We start from the raw sequence: 18,780 nt of genomic DNA on the forward strand, positions 1-18,780 counted from the left end.
GTTACCCCTCGAGGGTTCTGATCTTTGATGGGAGGGCATGCGGAAGTCCTGAATTGGAGCTGTCAGTCATAGGTTTGATGTCTTCTGTGTCCGAGGAAAGGGGTGGGGTCCATGCCCATCTGTGGCGCGTAGGACTCCAGGCCGGCAGAGGGCGCTGCGGCTCGCGCCAAACTCAGCTCGGCTCCGGGTCGGTAGGGGGCGCTGTGGCGCGGGCGGCGCGGCGGGCTTCCGGCAGGTGGCGCCGTGGCCGCGGGGCCCAGGCCGGCGGGCGGGCGGCGGCGCGGCGCTGCGGCCGGCGGCTCGCGGCCCCGGAGCGGCGGCTGCGCGGGAGGTGGAGCGGCGGAGCGGCAGGCCCGGTGCGGGCTGGAGCGCGGGGCGGCGAGCGCACGAGCCGCGGCCGCGCGGAGCCCGCCATGACGGCGCGAGTGTGAGGCGCGGCGAGCACCGGTCCCGGAGAGCGGCCGGCGCGCCGGCCTCTTATCCCGCAGCGGCCCGGCCGGGGCCCGACGAGCAGCGGCCTCGGCCTCCGGCGCAGCCCGGAAATGTCCGGCAAGATCGAGAAAGCAGGTGAGGCGGGCGGGCGGGCAGCGCGCCTCCTGGCCTCGTGCTCTCGACCCCCAGTCCGGGCCCCAGCCTGGCAGTGACGCTGCGAGGGCCATCTTTGAACCGGGCCTGCCCGGCGCCGGGGGGCCCGTGATGCTAGCGGGATTCTGGGGGAACGAGTGGAGGTCCCCGTAGCCTTGTTCCCTGGAACCGCCCACAATGGCTGGACCCTGGAACCCTTCGGAGGCCCGGCCCCGACCGCATGCAGAAGGGCAGACGCGCTCCAGAGGTGATCGGCAGCCCAGTTATAAAATGTGTCACTCCTAATGAGCCTCGAGTTTAATCACAAGTGTCCACTGCGGTGGCTTCAAAGGACAGCAGGCTAGGGTGTGTTGGACGATGTTTGAGGGAGCAGCCAACTTGTCCTCCAATATATCTGCCTTGCTCTGCAAACAGGGCAATTGGAGAGCCATTGGGGATGGGGGATAAGGTGGGTGCGATCTTGATCCAGACCTCATCTCTTTGTGTGTTCCTGGAAATCTTGGGGAGTCGCCTCCCAATTCTTCTCTCCGCCCCCCCCGGCTTGCATATTCTGGGAGTTAGATATTCCCGAGAGTCAATTACTGTTGTGCATATGGGGCCCAGAGCTTAATTAGCCGTCAAGCAGGGACTCCTTATACGGGAGGGCGGATTCTTGGCTGCTAGGTAAGGTAGGCAGTGGTCCAGGGCCTGTGTTGGGGGTTGTCACAGTGGGGATACCCAGTTAGCCTGGAAACTCAGTGAAGAAGGCAGACTTGTAAGAACCTGAAAAGGTGTTCGGCCGCTCTAATTTTTGGAAGCTGCCATTTCATTAGGTGGACTTGAGGATTTTTGGATGTGCATTAGCAGTGGACCAACCAGCAACGAATGTAATTTTTGCAGCCCTGGTTTAAACACAGGGAAGAACGTTTCGATATTCTTTATTGAGCATCTGCTATGTGTCTTCACTCTGTGGTCTCTGGGTTGTGTTGTTTATTAAAAGTACTTGAAGACTGCCTGCCGGAGAGGCTCAGTGAATTTTTGTAGCCCAGCCAGCAAGGGGGCATAGGTAGGGTATCGACATCTGTCTTCCGACAAGAAGCAGGATACCATTCTCATGGCTGGACTGTTGGTTTTTTAGATACTGTTTCTGGGGTGTTTGTGTCCTTGTCCTCTTGCCCCGGGGCCGTGTCTAGTGACTATGAGTCGCTTTCCTGAATACTTGCTGCTCTGGGAATATCTCTGGCCCATCTGTGCAGCACTGCTTAGGAACTCCTTATAGTGTCTCATCCAAATGGCACTGTTGGGAAACTTGGATAATTTATTTAAAAATAGCGTTAATGCGCTGGAGAGATGGCTCAGCAGTCAAGAGTACTTGTTGCTCTTGAGCACCCAGGTTTGGTTTCCCTCACCCATGAGGCAGCTCACAACCATCTTTAACTCCAGTTTCAGGGGGTCTGATGCCCTCTTCTGACCTCCATGGGCACCAGACACACATGTGGTGGTGCACAGACGCACAGACAGGCAAAGGATTCTTGTATGTGAAATGAAATAAATACATCTAAAATACATTTTAAATAGCATTAGCTGAGTTTTCTTTATCAGGACAGCATGTGTTCATTATGAAGAATTTGGAACTTCTGGAAGCGAAGGGTCTGGCATGGGCTGTCTGTCACCTACCTCACGGGCTTCCTTCCACAGCTCAGAATGACAGAGCTGTCCACTCAGTCTCCACTCCAGGCATTTTCAGCAGAGGTCATGCCTGGGCCTTCCCAGGCCACTGTGCTCTGCTAGGGGCCGTTGCAGTGGCCTCTAGAAGAGCTTATCTGGGAGCTGGTAGTGGTTTCTATACTGCCAGATCCCATGAATATTCTAAACCCAGTTGTGGAAGGTCCTGCAGGGCACTGCTCACTAGGCCAGGAAAAAAAAAAGGCTTACTTTTTTTAAATTAAATTAAAATATTTTTTTACATCCCCCACCTCTAGGTCACCCCCTCCCACAATCCCTTCCCTACCCCTTCTCTGAGCAGGTGGGTACCCCACCCCCAGGTTAATTTAAGTCTCTGCAAGACTTTCTTAGGAAGGAGAAATGGCAGGAGAGGGCTGCAGAAAGGCTGGGAAGAAGGTGTGTTTGGGGAGAGAGGTGAGAGTTCTCTGGCAGCCATAGCTGGGGATCACAGATGAGATGACAGGAAGATTAGGGTATGCTGGCAATGAGGGCTTACCTTCTTGGAGCTTCTGTGGGTCATCCTAGGTGAACTTGATGTGCATTCCCCCAGATTTCCTGTTTGTTTATGAAGTGGACCTGCTGTTAAGCATGAGCGATGGTGTGACTGGAGAGACACCTCTCTTTATTCAGCCAGGTAACAAGTCACTAGTAATTATGAAGGAGCCCACACCCAGTAACAGTTGCTGCTGTTTTCTGTGCTTCAAAGCAACAGAAGTGTTTCCAAAATGTGCCTGTGCTCTCTCAGCCTCTGAAAACAGACTGCTGGGTTTGCTTCTCAGGGTTTGGGGGTAAGGTGGGGGTCTAAGGATTTTGAGTGAACAGAAATCTTACGCCCCTATCCTGGTCCTTCTAGTTAGCTTGCCTTCCCTGTTTGCTTTCACTTACCTCTGAGGAGGAACTTCTGGACCTGTCACTCAGTCATCCCACACTGGGCCCTGCCGGTGGCAGTCATCAGAAGTCAATACTTCATGGAGGCGTAGGAAGGCAGCATTAATGTTCTACTCCAAGTGCCCAGGAGGATCAGGACAGTTTGGCTGAGTTGAAGGGGGTCTCGCTGGGCTGTCAGTTAGGAGGGTCAAGAGGAAAGGTGGGATGAGGGCATACTGTGGTCAGGGGCTGAGGAAGTTCTCTAGGAAACCACTGGGAGATGTGTACAACTGCTTTGAGGTGGCAGGGTGAGGCACACTAGGGCACGTGCTACCATGATTCTACTTGTGCAAGCAGGAATGGTGGTTCTGCTTGCCCTTGTCTCTTCCACCAAAGACACAGTGAGGAGAGTTAGTGCCCCCAGATTTCTGGAGCTTAATGCCAGGCTTGCAATAATTAGCTGACTTTTGCCCACTGGGCCATGTGTGTTCCCAAGAAAGAAATGAGCTTTTGGTCAGTCTTAAAAACCAGGAAATTGCTCAAAAACCTCAGGTTTCTAGTTCTGCCAAAGACTGAGACTCTCGGGTAACCCAGGACTCTCTCGTGTGTGTACCTACACGTAGAGCTGGGTGGGAGCTGTCTGCCAAGGGTCCCTGCCCCTTTCCCTGATGGCCACATCACTGAGTCCCCTTGCCCACTTGGACCGTTGACATTTTCCAGCCTGACTCCAAGAGATGATTCACAGCTGTTTGCTTATGATCTGGACTTTGACTCTTGCCCCATTCCTTCATTGATTGGCTCCTCCATCCCTTCATCTGGCATGATGGAGCACCTGCTCTGCCATGTGCTGTGTGTAGCTCTGGGATTAAGACCTGCCATGAAGGCTTCACTGTCCTGTGTCTTGTGTGTCAGGCTGAGGAGACTATAGGATTGGAGTCAGGGGAGTTAGTGGTGACTGTAAACTCCTGCTACAACAAATGGAAATTTCAAGGATCTTGCTGAGGGGCAGGGAGTTGCCTTGTGGGGAATGGCCTTCGGGGTCTCTGCTCTGGTGGAGGGAATCAGCCACACCCCTGCCCGCCCTACTCCACAATGCTTCATTCCTTCAGTCTCCAACTACTTCGCTCCTGGGATGGTGGGGCCTCCAGGAATTGAAAGGTTCTGTGGTGTTTTCATCCCCTTTCCCCCTCTCTGATCCAGCTTAACCACAGTCTGCTCATAAACTTCATCATGTACCAAACTGGCTGGCCAGTGCTGTCACCTAGGGGCTGCAGTGAAGTTTGCTGGGACTAGTGGGATGGCCACAAGCTCCCTCAACACACCCATTGACAGAATAAACATGGGTCTCAAAGTCCATGTGCTGTGCTTTTCAAATGCTTATAGGTACTTTAGTTACAGATGGAAAGGGGATTTACAGTGGAACTTGTTACTATGTATCTTCTCAGATACTGAAAGTCAGGCCTGTGAACTTTCTTAATGGGCAGTCACTGGGTACTGACCTTTCTTGACCAATCAGCTTCTACTTCCCTTTCCCATAGTTAGGAGTCTTTGTGGTTTCAGTGTTTTGGGGTTATCGACACAGATTTTGTAGCTCCATGTTTCTTCATTGACCTGCCTATTCAACATTGTCTGTGTACCTCACTAGCAGGTACCCTGTCATGTTCCCATGTTCTGGGATGTCCTGTCATGTTCTTTGAGCCTTCTGGAACATGGTCTTCCCAAGGGTGTAGGCCAGCGGTAACAGCAGAAGAGGGATGTCTGCAGACACCTCCCCTTTCACTTCAGCTTTGTCACAGCTGGAGGCGAGGGTAGCTGATCCCCATCTTGCACCTGATAGCAGAGGCCTGGGGGTTTTGGTTACTGCCTACGATCATAGTCTTAGGGAAGTAAAATGGGGAACTGACCCCTTTCTGTGTGTAAGAGACACTGTAGAATTCCAGTGTCCTGAGGGACACAGTAGTGTCTGCCCCAACTTTAGCTTATGTTTCTACATTTCTGATCTTAGGGAAAAGAAATGGCCCCAAACCAGCATGTTAGTTAATGTAGACTCAACCTGACCCTGGGGCTGCTTAAGATTTTTGTAATACTGACCACATTCACAGCACAATAGGGAGGTAAAAACCAGCCACAGCAGACCCCAGTGTCTCCTGACCTCCTGTGCAGCTGTTGGCAGGCAGTTTGAATGGGATTCCTTGTAGCCAGGAGACATAGCTTGGAAAGATGACTCACGTATGAGCTTGCAGAAAAACCATTTCCCAAATTAGCCCAGATTGCAGCTTGCTCTTAGTGCAGGCTGGGTCTTACCTCAGTCCAGCCAGTGTGTTGCCTGTTGCCATAGTAAGATGACACAGTGGAAAGAGGAGAGGCCTGGCCACAGTGCGTGCCACACCCACGTGACCCCCACCCCTGCCTTGTTGCTGGGACAGGTGTTCCACTGACAGCCACCCACTACACCCCAAGGGCTGGAGTATGCGTAAACACACCCCAGCCCATGAATTGGAAAAGAGCTGTCATCTACTGGGCCTGTCATTTGCTTGGTCATTTGTTTGCGATCATCTGAAACTGTGTCTTTGGGTGATTCTTTCCTTTCTGAGGGCTCTCATCCATTAGCTCCTAGAAGGACTGGGACTCTGAAATTAGTGTTTCCTGATTGCTGTCTAAGACAGCAGGTCCTCTTCATCCCAAAGAGAACAGTTGCAGGTGGCTGGGAATGTGGCTCAGTGGCAGGACATCTGTGTCGCTTGCACAAGATTTTGATCTCAGCACTGGAGTAACAAATAGTGGGCAGGCTGCCTTGAGTTCAAATCCTCTTGCCCTCGAGGCTCCTTAGAAGTCCCTCTACCAACAGGGCCCACTACTTCCCACATAGCCTCAAAAGCTTTCTCCACCAAAGTTGACCTCATGCTACCTAGTGCTTTCTTTTCCTGAGCAGATAGTAAATTCCTGGGAAAGACATCATACAAGTACTTGAATGAGCAGTGGTACTGTTTAACTCTTTCAGAATCCAGAGCCTAGTTTCCTGTCAGCAAGTTAACAATAAGCAAATAAAGTCTTAAATAGATCCTTAGCTCCTGGGAGGGATATGCATGTCCACCACTGGCTGGCTACTAGCCAGCTTAGTGCACAGTAGGTACCCAGTCCATACTTGCTCAAAGAAAGAATGATGACCAGGGCATGGCAAGGCGCTGCAAGTACTCAAACAAGGCCATGAGTACCACCCCACACTGCTGATCCAAGGAAAAGACAAAAAGAAAAAATTGTAAATTTTTTTCAGTGTCATCACACCAGAGCCTTCCACATGCTAGACAAATGCTGAACCATTGAGCCACATCCTATCCCTGACTGACTTTACATGCCACTTCCCCTGGGTTTAGATGGCTACCTAGGTTGCTTCTTGGCAAGTTGGTAGGATTTCTCTGAAGAGGGTGTCCAGTGGCTGGAGCTCTGGGTTAACTATGTACACTGGTCAGTGTTTTTGCATTTGAAAGCTGATGATAGTGCTGCAGTCAGATTCCCAAGCTGCTGGGGAGGCAGAGGACAGAGGATAGTTTCCAGGCTAGCCTGCACTACAAGGGACATCCTGCCTCAAACAGCCCTAAAAGCAAAGACAAAACACCCCACAAGTTCCCAAGTCTCGTGTGGTGGCGAGCAGTTTTTGGGAGTCTTGGGTAGGAGAAGTTTGAGACCGATCTAGGCAGTACAGTGAGACTTCATCTTGGAAGAAGAAAAGGGGAAAGAAGCTTGCCATACACAAGACTCTGGGCTTGGGGCTGCCGAGATGGCTCCAGAGTTAAGAGCTCTGGCTGCTTTTGCAGAGGTCCCAGGATCAGCTCCTAGCTCTCACATGATAGCTCACATCTGGAGCTCCAGTTCCAGAGGATCTGATACCCTTCTGGTCTTCTTGGGCACAACATGCACATGATGCACAGACAAAACACCCATATCCATAGACAAAAATAAGTAAGTCTTTTAAAAAACAGAAATAAGACCCTTAAGATTGTAAGAGTGTTAGGCCAGGGTAAGGCAGAGCCCCATTTACCTCAGCAGCATGCACTACAAGCCCGTATTTTAGTTACTGCTTGCTTTGCACAGAAGCAAAGAACTCTGGGGTAGTGATCTTCATAGAGCAATTACTGTGCATTTCTCAGCTATATTTATGGTGGCTGGAGGTACCTGCTGTCCTGAGGGGCCAGAGAAGGTGGACTTTATCTCCCTTTTGTTGCTGCCGTGGGGCCTGAGTGTCTTATATGAGATACAGTGGGAGGCTAGCCTGGTGGCCTAGATATCCTGGGTCTATGGTGGTAATTCCTCCTTCAACCTCTTTCTCTATTATCTGATACACGATCCAGAGTCCTCTGTGCTCCCTACCAAACACATTCCTGTCCCTCTAGCTAGCCCACTGCACCCATTGGCCCTTAATGACTCTGTTTGCTCGCCCATGCCTGCCAGAACCACAGTCATTTCACTACAAATTAAGTTTTGGGTCAGAGCTCCACCCTACTTTGAAAGCATGGAAATGGAGCCTGCTGGCTCAGAACAAGATCCCATTTCAGTAGTTTACTTTATAGCTTCAAAAATATTTTATGTGTCTGTGTGTATACCTAAACTCATGTATGTGCACTATATACATGCATGAGCCCATGGAAGTTAAAAAAGGATGTCGGATCCCCTGGAACTGGTTGTGAGTTGCCATGTGGATGCTGGGAACTGAAGCCAGGTTCTCTGTAAGAACAGTAAGTTCTCTTAACCACTGAACCATCTCTCTAGCCCCCACTTTATCACTTTGAGAAATGTTAGCCATTGTTGTAGTCTGGCAGGTGTGGCTCCCAGGCACACAGCAAGATGGCTCAGCAGGTAAAAAGGTCCTTGTCTTCAAGTCTGACATCATGAGTTCAATCCCTGGACTCCAGTGGTAGAAGGAGAGACCTGCTCCTACAAGTTGTATACCTCCACATGTGTGCCATGTGTCCTCTGAAACACAAATAAATGTAATAAGGATTAAAGTAAGGCAGAGTGGGAGGTGATACCTAGGGTTCTGGGGGTGTGTGGAGGGAGAAGGCAGGACAGCTGACGCACCATGCACTTCATTGACCTGGAGCAAACAAAGGAGATTCCTGAGTGGAATCAATGACAGTATTTATCTGCTGGTTATAGATAGTCCCATGTGGCTGTCCTCCTTCGAGTGGCTGGTTGTAAACAGATAGATGGATGATTGTGGGGGCCTTGGAGTTGATGTCTCTCGACCCCTCCTTTCTATAAGTAAAATAATAGTGGCAGCTAACAGTCATTAGGCACTCACCACGTGCCAGTACCAGGCTCTGCCGAAAGCATTCCACACATGTGACTTTATCCTCACAGTGGAGGAAAGGTACTATACTGCTCTGTGGAGTACTCCAAGCTACAGGCTGTTCTTGGAGACCTGGAACAGTTAAAATGCACACTCGTACAGGGAGTGGGGCAGAGGTAAAAGCCCACAAACTTACCCAGGTCTCACTGGTTTGAGGGTACTCGTCTCTTGTGATGTGGGCAAAGATTGACTTATATGTTTCCAGGCACCCCTCTGCCTGGGAAGTGGTTACAGGATTGTGGACGAAGGGCAACAGACAGCTTGAGAAGAAACTGTCCTGTACAGGGAGGGCCTGGAGCCTGGGAGAAGTTACTCCACACCCCCATGCCCCCTCTTCTCTCTTCCTGTTTTCTTTTTGAGATAGGTGTTTGCTGTGTATCCTACACTGGCCTTGAATACACTGTGTAACACAGGCTGACCTCAAACTTACAGCAGTCCTCCTGCCTCAGGCTTTAGAGTACTGGAGTCACTGGTGCTTACTTCTGTGCCCTGTTGAGATGGGGACTATGTAGCCTACGCTGTCTTGAATTTACTATACAACTGAGACTAACCTCAAACACACCTGGTCATTCTGCCTTTTATTCCCAAGTATTGGGCTTGTTGATGGTGTTCCAGTGAGGTTGACAGCCAGCAAGCCCCAGGAGCTTTCCCTCTCTACTCCCCCAACCCCAAGCACTGGATCATGGGCCTGTGGCTGCATCTGGCCTTTTGTATGGGTGCCAGAGACCCAAGCTCAGGTCCTCATGCTTGAGCAGCAAATGTTCTTAGCAACCTCCTCAGCCCACAGATGTATGCAGAGTCCTCTGTAGCTTCCCAAGTGTTTCACAGATACGAGCCTCTTTTGTCTCTTTAGGTTTTGTTGACTCTGTCTTACCTAAGGTGTTGGGGCTACACAACATTGTTCTAGGTAAGGGAGGTGGTTACCTGTGTTCCCTCTCTCATGTGTGCCAGACACTGTACTTCACTTAGGTGCTTGATTGATTCTCTTCTTACTGGAAGAGTAAGCAGGCGTGGGGACCAGTTGACAGCTGTAGAAAGGGAGTTGTGTTAGGGGAGGTAACTGGCCTCCTGTAGGCACACACTGCGGGGAACCTGGTTTTCCCTTCCCTGCCCCTTGTATCTAGACCCTGGGTTCAGGACTGGTCTGCTGAGTCACAGGGATGGCTCAGAGGCACCACTACACCACTGCTTGGAAACAGCTCAGCTTGGGACTCCCCTGGGGCTTTCCTACATCTCCACAGGACTAACAGCACATCTGCTTACACACTTGCAAATTAGCCTCTGGGTCCTCAGATTAGAAGGGTCTGGAAACACTGCAGAAAAGCAGCTTGGGAGTGGAGCAGTGCAGGAGTGAGAAGTGGCCCTGGTGGGTATCACCGAGTGCCTAGCAGCCTGCCCTTCAGAAATCCAGGAGTCTGTTAGGCAGTGCAGTGTGCAGGAGGCAGAGCCTTTCCTATATTTTTCTCTGGTAGAGGTGGGGGGAGCTGAGCAGGGGCTACAAGAGGATCCATTCTCCTCGGGACCCCAGGACTGCCCCAGTGCAGTGAAGTCAGTACCCTGTGTACTATGAGGTTTCTCAGAGCCAGCTCTCCCAAGTGGTGGCTGTGGCATCTCCCTCAGTTCAGTGCGTCTGCCATCTAATGTGAAGGAAGGAAACAGTCTGAGCTTTCTGATGATTCAGAGTTCTCGCTGAGTCTGAACACTTGAGAAGTGCTGAGTGGACGTGAGCCTCATTCTAACTTAAGGCCCTTTTGCCCTAAAACAACATGTCTTTAAAAATATTGATATTTCACACTTCAATTCTCAGAGGAAAGGGAGGTCTCTGGCTCTTGGAGTGCTTTGGAGTCTCTGTGCTGGAGATGAAACCCTGGACCTCACAGAAGTTGAACACTCTACCACTGGGCCACACCCAGCCCTTCTTCCCCCTGCTTCTCTTGGGAGACTGACTCCCAAGGTTAAAATTGGTTAGGGATGGTTCTAGTTAGGCCATAGGCAAAGAGGAGCTGGGTCTCACTTAATTCAGTCACACATCTGGTGCCCCTGCTGCAGGCAGGTGAGGGCAGTCCTGACTGTGCTATTCTAGTCTAGAAGGAATGAGCTTGTTGTGTGGCAGGGCTCAGACCATAGTTGTTGTGTGTTCAGTCCCTACACTTGACTTCCCCATCCAGGAATGGCCCTCCAGATCAGCAGTATGCTGCTTTTGTTTTGTGGTTGGTAAAATGCTGTTGATCATTCAGGTCTCTGTAACTGGTAATTTACAAATGGCATCCAGTGCCCTGTCAGGGTGACCTGTGCCCTGTATTTTCCTTCCAAGGTTACCTGTCCCAGCTATACAAGCTCAGGAATCCTGTGTCCTGCTCTGTTTCACATCTTCCTGGGCCTCCTGCCATGTGCAAGTAGGTGTGCTGACCCCATGCCTGAGGCACAAAGCACGGTGCTATCTGCAGGAGATGAAGCTGTTCAGCCCCGACTCTCATCATTGGGTCTTGGAGCTGCAGGACCTCACTCCTCATTAACGTCCCCTCAGTTGTCTGTGCTTCTGCCTAGACTTGTCCAGGAGCTTAAACATACTAGTTCTGTGAGGTCATCACAGAACCAAAGGCCTAGATCAAAAGCATGCTGCTGTTCTGCATGGTCTGGCCTTGTCTCTTTTTCACTACCCTAAACACAATCTTGTAGGAGCTGCTGTTGTGTTTGAAGCTAGGAACTGGGGTAGGTACCTGGACTGTACTCCCACTCTGCAGAAGCCAAGGTCTTCAGGTCCCTGCTTGATGGAATGAAAACTCTTTTCTGCTGAGGAAGTCACATAGGGAAGTCATCACACAATGTGAGGGTAACTGTCACCACTAGGCTGGGAAAGGACGTTTCCAGGCAGTGCAAAGAATGGGCCTAGTGCTATAGATCCTCTTCATCTTCTTTGTCTCCTCTGTGAGTGGAGATTGCGGTTCTGTGTAGGGTCTGCTCTGCTGGAGCAAGTGTGCATGGTCATTCCCCAAGGAAACTTGATACTCACATGCTCTCTCTTGCTGTGAATCCCCCTCCTATGTGATGGGGCATTTGTGAACACTTGGCTCTTTAGGACTTCATGTCCCCTAGTTCAGCAAGACTGGATTCAAGTGGCCGTCCTCATGAAGCCTGAGGTTGTTAGCATCCCCAGTAATGGTGCTTCAACGGAGCCAGGTCTGTGTGGGCAAAGGGAGCTTTCTTCTTCTGAGGGAGAATGCTCTAAACCTCACACTGTAAAGCTGTGTTTAACCCTACCACAGTCAGGATGCCCAGCCATTCCATTACCCAAGGAGAAACTCCCCGAGAAGTGTTTGGGTCAAACTCTTTTCCAGCTTTGGTGATCACCAAGCTCTCTGACATCTGTACCTGTGGAAATGTGACCTTGTGACCAGGTCTGTGAACATTGGGCTCTCTACTCTGCACTCTGAGCTTGCTGTGTTTATTGTGCTTTTTTATTGCTGTGTTGTATTCCATTGTAGTATTGGCTTGTTTATCTGTTGAGAATTTGACCTTGGTTAGCCACCCCTGTGTTTCTGAGGAACTGATAAAGGGTGGCCTGGGACCAACAAAAGCAACTTAGTCTTTAAAAATGGACAAAACACTCAAATTCTTCTCAAAGAAGTGTGAAAACTGCCAATGAGCTCATGAATATGCACAAAACTATTAATCACCAGGGAAACCTATTCAAAAGCACAGTGAGAACACACCCCACCCAGGGATGGCCCCTTTCAAACCCTAGGGAGAACATCTTGTAAAATATAAAATCTTAAGTTGGCAGGACACAAAGTCTAAGACCACAAGCAGACTCACCACACAATACAGGAAGCAGGGGCTTGAAGAGAACCCTCCCTGTCCCTACCCACTCCCTTCCCACCTCCCCACCTCCTCCCTCCCTTCCCTCTACAGCAGCACTACTCATTATCACCTAGAGGTAGAGTCAACTCTGAGGCTGTACATGGGTGAATAGATAAACAAGCTGTTTCTCTCCATTGTGGAGTATTGGTTAGCCTTTAAAAAAGAGAAGTGTTGTCTGATGTGCTACACTGTAGATAAAACCTGAGGGCCTTGTGCCAAGTGCAGTAAGAAGTCAGAGAGTCAAGCACCATGTGACTTCACTTTCATGGGATCTTCACTTGGTAAAAATCAGATTGATGCAGCAGAGTGATGCAGGGGCCAGATGAGGGAAGAGGTGGAGTTGGTGGTCCACAAACAGTTCGTTTTGCATGGTGAAGATCTTGTGTAGCTGGTGATGATGCAGCATGGGGTTTGTGGCCCATCTAAACATCGCATGGCTCAGGTAGTCACTTTAAACACATTTTACCATACTTGTTTTAATGGCATTCTACCACAGAGCTCTATCCTCACTCACACTCATTGGTTTCAAAACTTGCTATGGATACAAAAGTGTTAGCATTTATTTACCTAAACATATTTAGTCTTAGATATATCCTTACACAATAAATTATGTCAAAAGTTTTAAAACAGAAGTGTGTAGGTGGTTACATTAGTGGCCATATATACTGCTTGATGGGCTGTATCTGGGCTGAAAGGGGACTAGGAAAGGGCTGTCTGGGTACAGTGGCTCCTCTGCTGGGTCTAGCCCTTGAGGAACCTGTATGTTCAGGAAGCCTTTAAGCCAGGGCAGATACTAGACCACGGGATAAGGTTCTTGCCATCTGGTGTCTTGGTATCTGGGTTTTCCAGCTTTGTTAGGCCCCATCCCAGCCCCCTCCTCAGGTCAGGCTCTGAGGCAAGCTGTCTTCTTGTCCTTTTTCTATACTCTGAGGCCATGAATGCTAAGAATGGCTGACGGAAGTTTCAGGGTCTGAATATGTAGTTGGACTTCACCCTGGGCTTGCTGTAGTCTGGCACAGAGTGCTGGGTGCTGCCAGCAGCTACTGAAGCCCAGACTTCTTAGGGGCTGCACATTGGGCAGCTGCTCTGGTTGATGGTGCAGGAGGCAGGCAATGTGAACCTCTGGCAGGGTTCCAAGCTCTTGGCCACATTCCTAAGAAAATATGACTGGCTCATGGGAGGGGCAGAGGGAGGGGAATCTAGACCAAAGCAAGGCCAAGGCTTTCTCCGAAATTCCAGCCCTTCAGGGCCTGTTAGATGGACAGCACCTCTGCAGAGCTCAAATCTAAGATTACCAAAATAGTCTCTGGCCAACAGGTATCATTACAGGTCCCTGTGGACCTGGCCCCAGGTGATAAGCAGGGCTGTGTGTAGACATTAGCAGCAAATGTAAGATTGTTTCATAACACTTCTCAGGAAACAAATACTTTAGCAGAGTGGATTGTAAAGCAGCATACTTGGATTCCAAAGTTACGCGTAGAGAAAGTATGTATCCAGAAACACACTGGATCCTGATGATGTCTTCTGCTGAGTTCCCAAGTGTCTGTTCTATAGGAACCATGTCAGGAAGAGCTTGGATACCTACTCAGATCTGGGCTCCTTGCTGCTGGAGCCCAGGCTGGTCTTGGAACTCACAATCTTTCTGCTTCAGTTTCTTGGTGCTGGAATCACAAATGGGTGCCACCATGCCTTATTGAGACACAACATTGGTCTAAGAGTTGGGTTCTGATCTTTGCTTATAAATGTTCCCCTCCTATGGCTTCACAGTAAGAAAATCAGTGAAGGCCCTTGCTCATACAGACCTTCACAAGTGAAGTGTTTACCTACTCCTGATTTCCTCAGGGTGACTGTTCCAGAACCCCACCCTCTCAGCATCCAGGGGCAGATAGAAAATACTGTCACAAACATGTACACACAGCTTGTATTGCAGAGGGCCCAGGTTCCTTTGAGAGAACCAGCTCAGAAATACAGGCTTAAGTTCTGGAGGGTTCTCATAAGAGTCTGTGAAATCTCGGCTCTGTTCTTCCCACAGACATTTGCTATTTCCCAAGTTCCTTTTACTCCACTCTGGTAAGCATCACAGTCTGGAAGAGTTGGACTTGAGAACACTGAATGTCCACAGACAACTAGACTGCATCCTCCTGTAGGAGGATTAAGTAATCTTAACTTTGTATTCTTGGAGAGATAGAGGCAAGAATAGAATTTGTGTCAAATTAAGTGTCCTTTAAAAAATGTTTGTAATGTTCTTTTTTTCTTCTCTTTCTTTCTTTTTTTCTTTTTTCTTTTTTTTGGTTTTTCAAGATAGGGTTTCTCTGTGTAGCCCTGGCTGTCCTGTAACTCACTCTGTAGACCAGGCTGGCCTCGAACTCAGAAATCTGTCTACGAAGTGCTGGGATCAAAGGCGTAAGCCACCATTGCCCGGCATTGTAATGTTCTTAATAACATATAGTACTTTGAATGTGCGCGCGCGCGCGTGTGTGTGTGTGTGTGTGTGTGTGTGTGTGTGTGTGCGCGCGCGCGTGCATGCTCACGTACTCACACATGTGTATACATCTTTGCATGTGGAGGTCAGAGAACAATGTGAAGGGGTCAGTTCTCTCCATTGTGTGGGTCCTGAAGAGTGAAATTAGGCTGGTTGGATCATCAGGGCTTCAGTTTGTCACCTAATAGCAATTCCGCTGTCCCTTCTGGCAACAGTATTGGGAGAACACAAGTATGTGACTATTGTCATTCTGCTGTTCCAAGGGCAGCTTCCCACTGCTGAGATCAGACCCCTCGTGCTTTTCCTCGTTCCTCTCCACAGGAACAGTGACTAGAGTGTGCCCTTCCCCAGCAGCATCACTTGGGAACACATTAGAAATGGGTGACAGCATGTAGCTATGATGGTTCAGACAGCTCATCCTGCTGGCACATGGGAGAGCTAAGCGGAAGTCCTCCCTGTCACTGAAACATACCCTGGAGTGTGTGGAGGAGTGGCTTGAAACATTCTCCCAAAGCAATTGCAGCCTAAAGATGATTCTGAGAGTGAGCAGGATGAGCAAGGCCTGCTTTCCTTAGCAGACCACAGGGAGAACGCCGCAGCTGTCTAATTAGCTCTGACGAGAAGGTGGCCAGGAGTTTAGCCACTGTGAACAAACTGATGGATCTCCCACTTAATGCATTGTGTGCCTTGGGATATTAGTTAATTAATTAGGATGATGTATTAGTCATCATGGTAAACAAGACATTTAAAAACTAAGCATGTAGTTCGAACTCAGAGTTGAAATTGCACTTGAAGCCACACAGCACATCAGCCCTCTCACAGTGTGGTGGTAAATGCTACAGGCTTCTTCCTGTCCGGATGCCCCCAGAACCCCACTTCCTCCAGCCCTCTGTTGCAGGCTCTTCACCCTCTTGATCTCTCCAGTTTGGAATGTCCTGGGATGAGACCTCTGATTGCTTCCTGGACAGTCTAGTCCCTCTAGGGCAGTGGTTCTCAACCTGTGGGTCACAACCCCCTCGGCAAACTTCTATCTCTAAAAAATTTACATTATGATTCATAACAGTAGGAAAGATAAAGTTAAAAAGTGGCAGCAAAAAATAATTTTATGGTCGGGGGTCACTACAACATGAAGAACTGTGTTAAAGGCCACAGCATCAGGAAGGTTGAGAACACTGCTCTAAGCAGAGCCTTTCCCCAAATGTGTGTGTCCAGACCTTTTTCCCTGGTCCACAGCTAGGTATCAGGTACCTGTTGAGCGTTTCTCCATGAGTGTGGTCTTAACCTGTTTGGCTGCTATGATGAAATAACTTAAACTGGATGTGTCTTATAAACACTTCTCTCTCACAGGCTCAGAGCTGGGTTGGGAGTTCAAAACCAAAGCCTGGCAGATTGGGTATCCAAGGATGGTGCTTTCTTGGCTATGTCCTCACATGGAAGGGGCCATGTTGGGAGCAAGGAGGTAGATATACATTGTTAGTATAACAAAAGTTGTATTTTATTATGCTGATGGTCATCACACACAAAATTTACACTTCAAACTCCTAACTATAGTCTTAAGCCTTTGTCCCCAAAGCTGATCACCAGTGTGACATAGCTGAAGGTCAGGTCCAGTTTCTAACAGAAGTCTCTGATTCAACAAGGGTCAGGATCCTGAGGGAGACTCTCCAGCCGCAGGGCAGATCAAGGTGTCATCTCTCCAGATGTGCAGAGCAGAGCACAGTTGACATCATGGGTTCTAGGACTGTGTCTGGTTATCCTGAGTGGGGGATGTCACTGGGTTCTGGTTCTCAGGTTCTCAGCAGCCTTGGTCATAGTGGGGATCCTGACTAAGCTGGTTTTACATGTCTAAAGGACATTCTTTTTTTTTACTATGCTCATCACATGCCCAGAGTCTCTCTATGACCACACATGTGGGCTCTGTCCTCAGCAATTGGCCATTTCCTCGTGAACCACTTATTGGAAATGCAAATTCAGTGTGAGTTTGAGGTGCATACCATACATCCTTAAAAGCATAGCAAGTGTGCTCAGACTTTGTGTGCCTTCTCTCAAGCTTCCCACCATAGTCTAGGCTGGTCCTAAACTTGGGATTCTCCTGCCTTAGCTTGCTGAGTTCTGGGACTACAATACTGCCAGTCCTGGACCCATTACATCTTGGAGTTCATGGCTCAGGATCAGAAGGCTCAGTCTCCTTGCTTCCTGACTATCCTGGGTAATTCATGAGGCTGCACAGTCTCTGTGCAGTTCCCTTGTAACTGGGAACTTGGTTTCTATTCTTGTCTCAGAAATGTCCATTCATCATTCAGAGCAGATTGGACCCTCCTTGTGTGTCTGTCTGCAGCCAGCTAACCCTGTTTCTGCCCTTAGGTCATGCCAGCCTCGATGGCTTACTCTTTCCTGCTACTCAACCTTTGCCCATGCTGCTCCCCTGACTCTGGGAGTTAAGAGCAGCTCAGTGCAGGAGTCAGAGGAGATGATAGAGAAGGTGTCAAGCCTCCCTGGGAGCAGCATTGCCCCTCAGTGGGGCAGACATTAGGACTCCTTAAGGGTGCCATTGGATACCCAATCTGCTTAGGTGAGGAGAAGTGAGCCTTTACTGGCCAGTATCGTTGGGTGTAAGGGGAAGGTGGCAGAGGAAGAAGGGAGGAGGTGGTGTGGGAGCCAAGCTTCTAAATATCAACATTAGAGACTTTCTCCCAGGTATTCCAGAAGCAGTAAGAGTGTGAGAAGGATTCTGTGTGGGCTTAGTCCCTGTTCACTTTTAAAAACTTCCTTCCAAAGCTAGGTGTCGAGGAGCATATCTGTAAGCTTGGAACTTGGGATGTGGGGACCAGATTGGGCTACATGAGATCCTGTTTAAAAACAAACAGCCTTCCTTCCAATTCTGAGCAGAACTGAGGAAGCCAGGCAAGCATCACTCTCTGTCCTGGCGTCTTGCCTGTTGAACTCTGGAGAGGACAGAGAGCAGCTTCAGAGAGGCAGGATGTCTGTGGCAGCCACAGTAGTTTATGCATGCTCCCCACTAGTAGTCTACATTGTCAAGAAGTCTCTGAAGCCAGGCAGTGGTGGCGCACGCCTTGGGAGGCAGAGACAGGCGGATTTCTGAGTTCAAGGCCAGCCTGGTCTACAGAGTGAGTTCCAGGACAGCCAGGGCTATACAGAGAAACCCTGTCTCGAAAAACCAAAAAAAAAAAAAAAGGTCCCTGAAGACTAGCCACCTCAAGGGGTCTGGGAGGCGAGGGACTGATCTTTGAGGCCTGTACAGCAGGTGAGCTACCACTTTCAGGTCATGATGGTATGTGGCTCCCTTCTGGGTCTACCAGGGAACGGCACGATTGCCTCATTGGGAGACGCCCTGCTCACTGGACTGAGCTCACAGTGGTAGACACATGCTCTGCAGAAACAAAGCCTGGGCCAGCTGTGGGGTCATACTCCCCAGAGACTCAGCTACAGGTTCTCTGCCATCCTGGGAACTATTTGACAAGGACATGTGTCACTGAAGTGGGTGGGGCAGTCTTGAGGTTTTAAAGTCTACACCATTCCCAGTTAGTGATCTCCCTCACTCCCTCCATGCTCCCCACCCCCACCTGTGGGTTAGGATGTCAGCTTTTAATTGCTCCAATATCATGCCAGCCTGCTTGCTGCCCAGCTCCCCACCAAGATGGCCATGGCTTTCTGATACTGTGAGCCTGAATTAAATGCTTTCTTTTATAAGTCATGTGGTCATGGTGTTTTGTTACAGCAAAAGAAACATAACTAAGGCACTAGGTTTCCACATTTCATTGTAATGATTTGGGCAAACTTGGTGATTCTTGCCTTCTTAGAACCCTTTGAGGTGGCAAAATCCTTGAACTTCTCTTACCAGAAAAATGCACACATGTGGCTTAACACTTTAGGAAAAGAACCCTCCTTTACATATCTAGTGCTCTAGCCTATC

General features: G+C 49.5%; 1 protein-coding gene across 10 annotated transcripts in view; it reads left to right on the forward strand.

Annotated features, from left to right (window-relative positions):
* The first annotated feature begins 222 nt into the window (after positions 1–222).
* Rapgef1 (Rap guanine nucleotide exchange factor 1) overlaps positions 223–18,780 on the forward strand; it is a 123,297-nt gene continuing 104,739 nt past the window's right edge. For 4 of the 10 annotated variants that reach the window (XM_031369584.1, XM_031369585.1, XM_031369588.1 and 1 more), the window contains exon 1: positions 587–832. In XM_031369584.1, coding sequence (XP_031225444.1) covers positions 763–832 — 70 coding nt within the window. In that variant the 5' untranslated portion in view covers positions 587–762. The other 6 variants (XM_031369587.1, XM_031369596.1, XM_031369592.1 and 3 more) reach the window with 4 other exon arrangements.

Source organism: Mastomys coucha, unplaced genomic scaffold, assembly GCF_008632895.1.
Source record: "Mastomys coucha isolate ucsf_1 unplaced genomic scaffold, UCSF_Mcou_1 pScaffold15, whole genome shotgun sequence".
In the NCBI taxonomy this organism is placed as follows: Eukaryota; Metazoa; Chordata; class Mammalia; order Rodentia; family Muridae; genus Mastomys; species Mastomys coucha.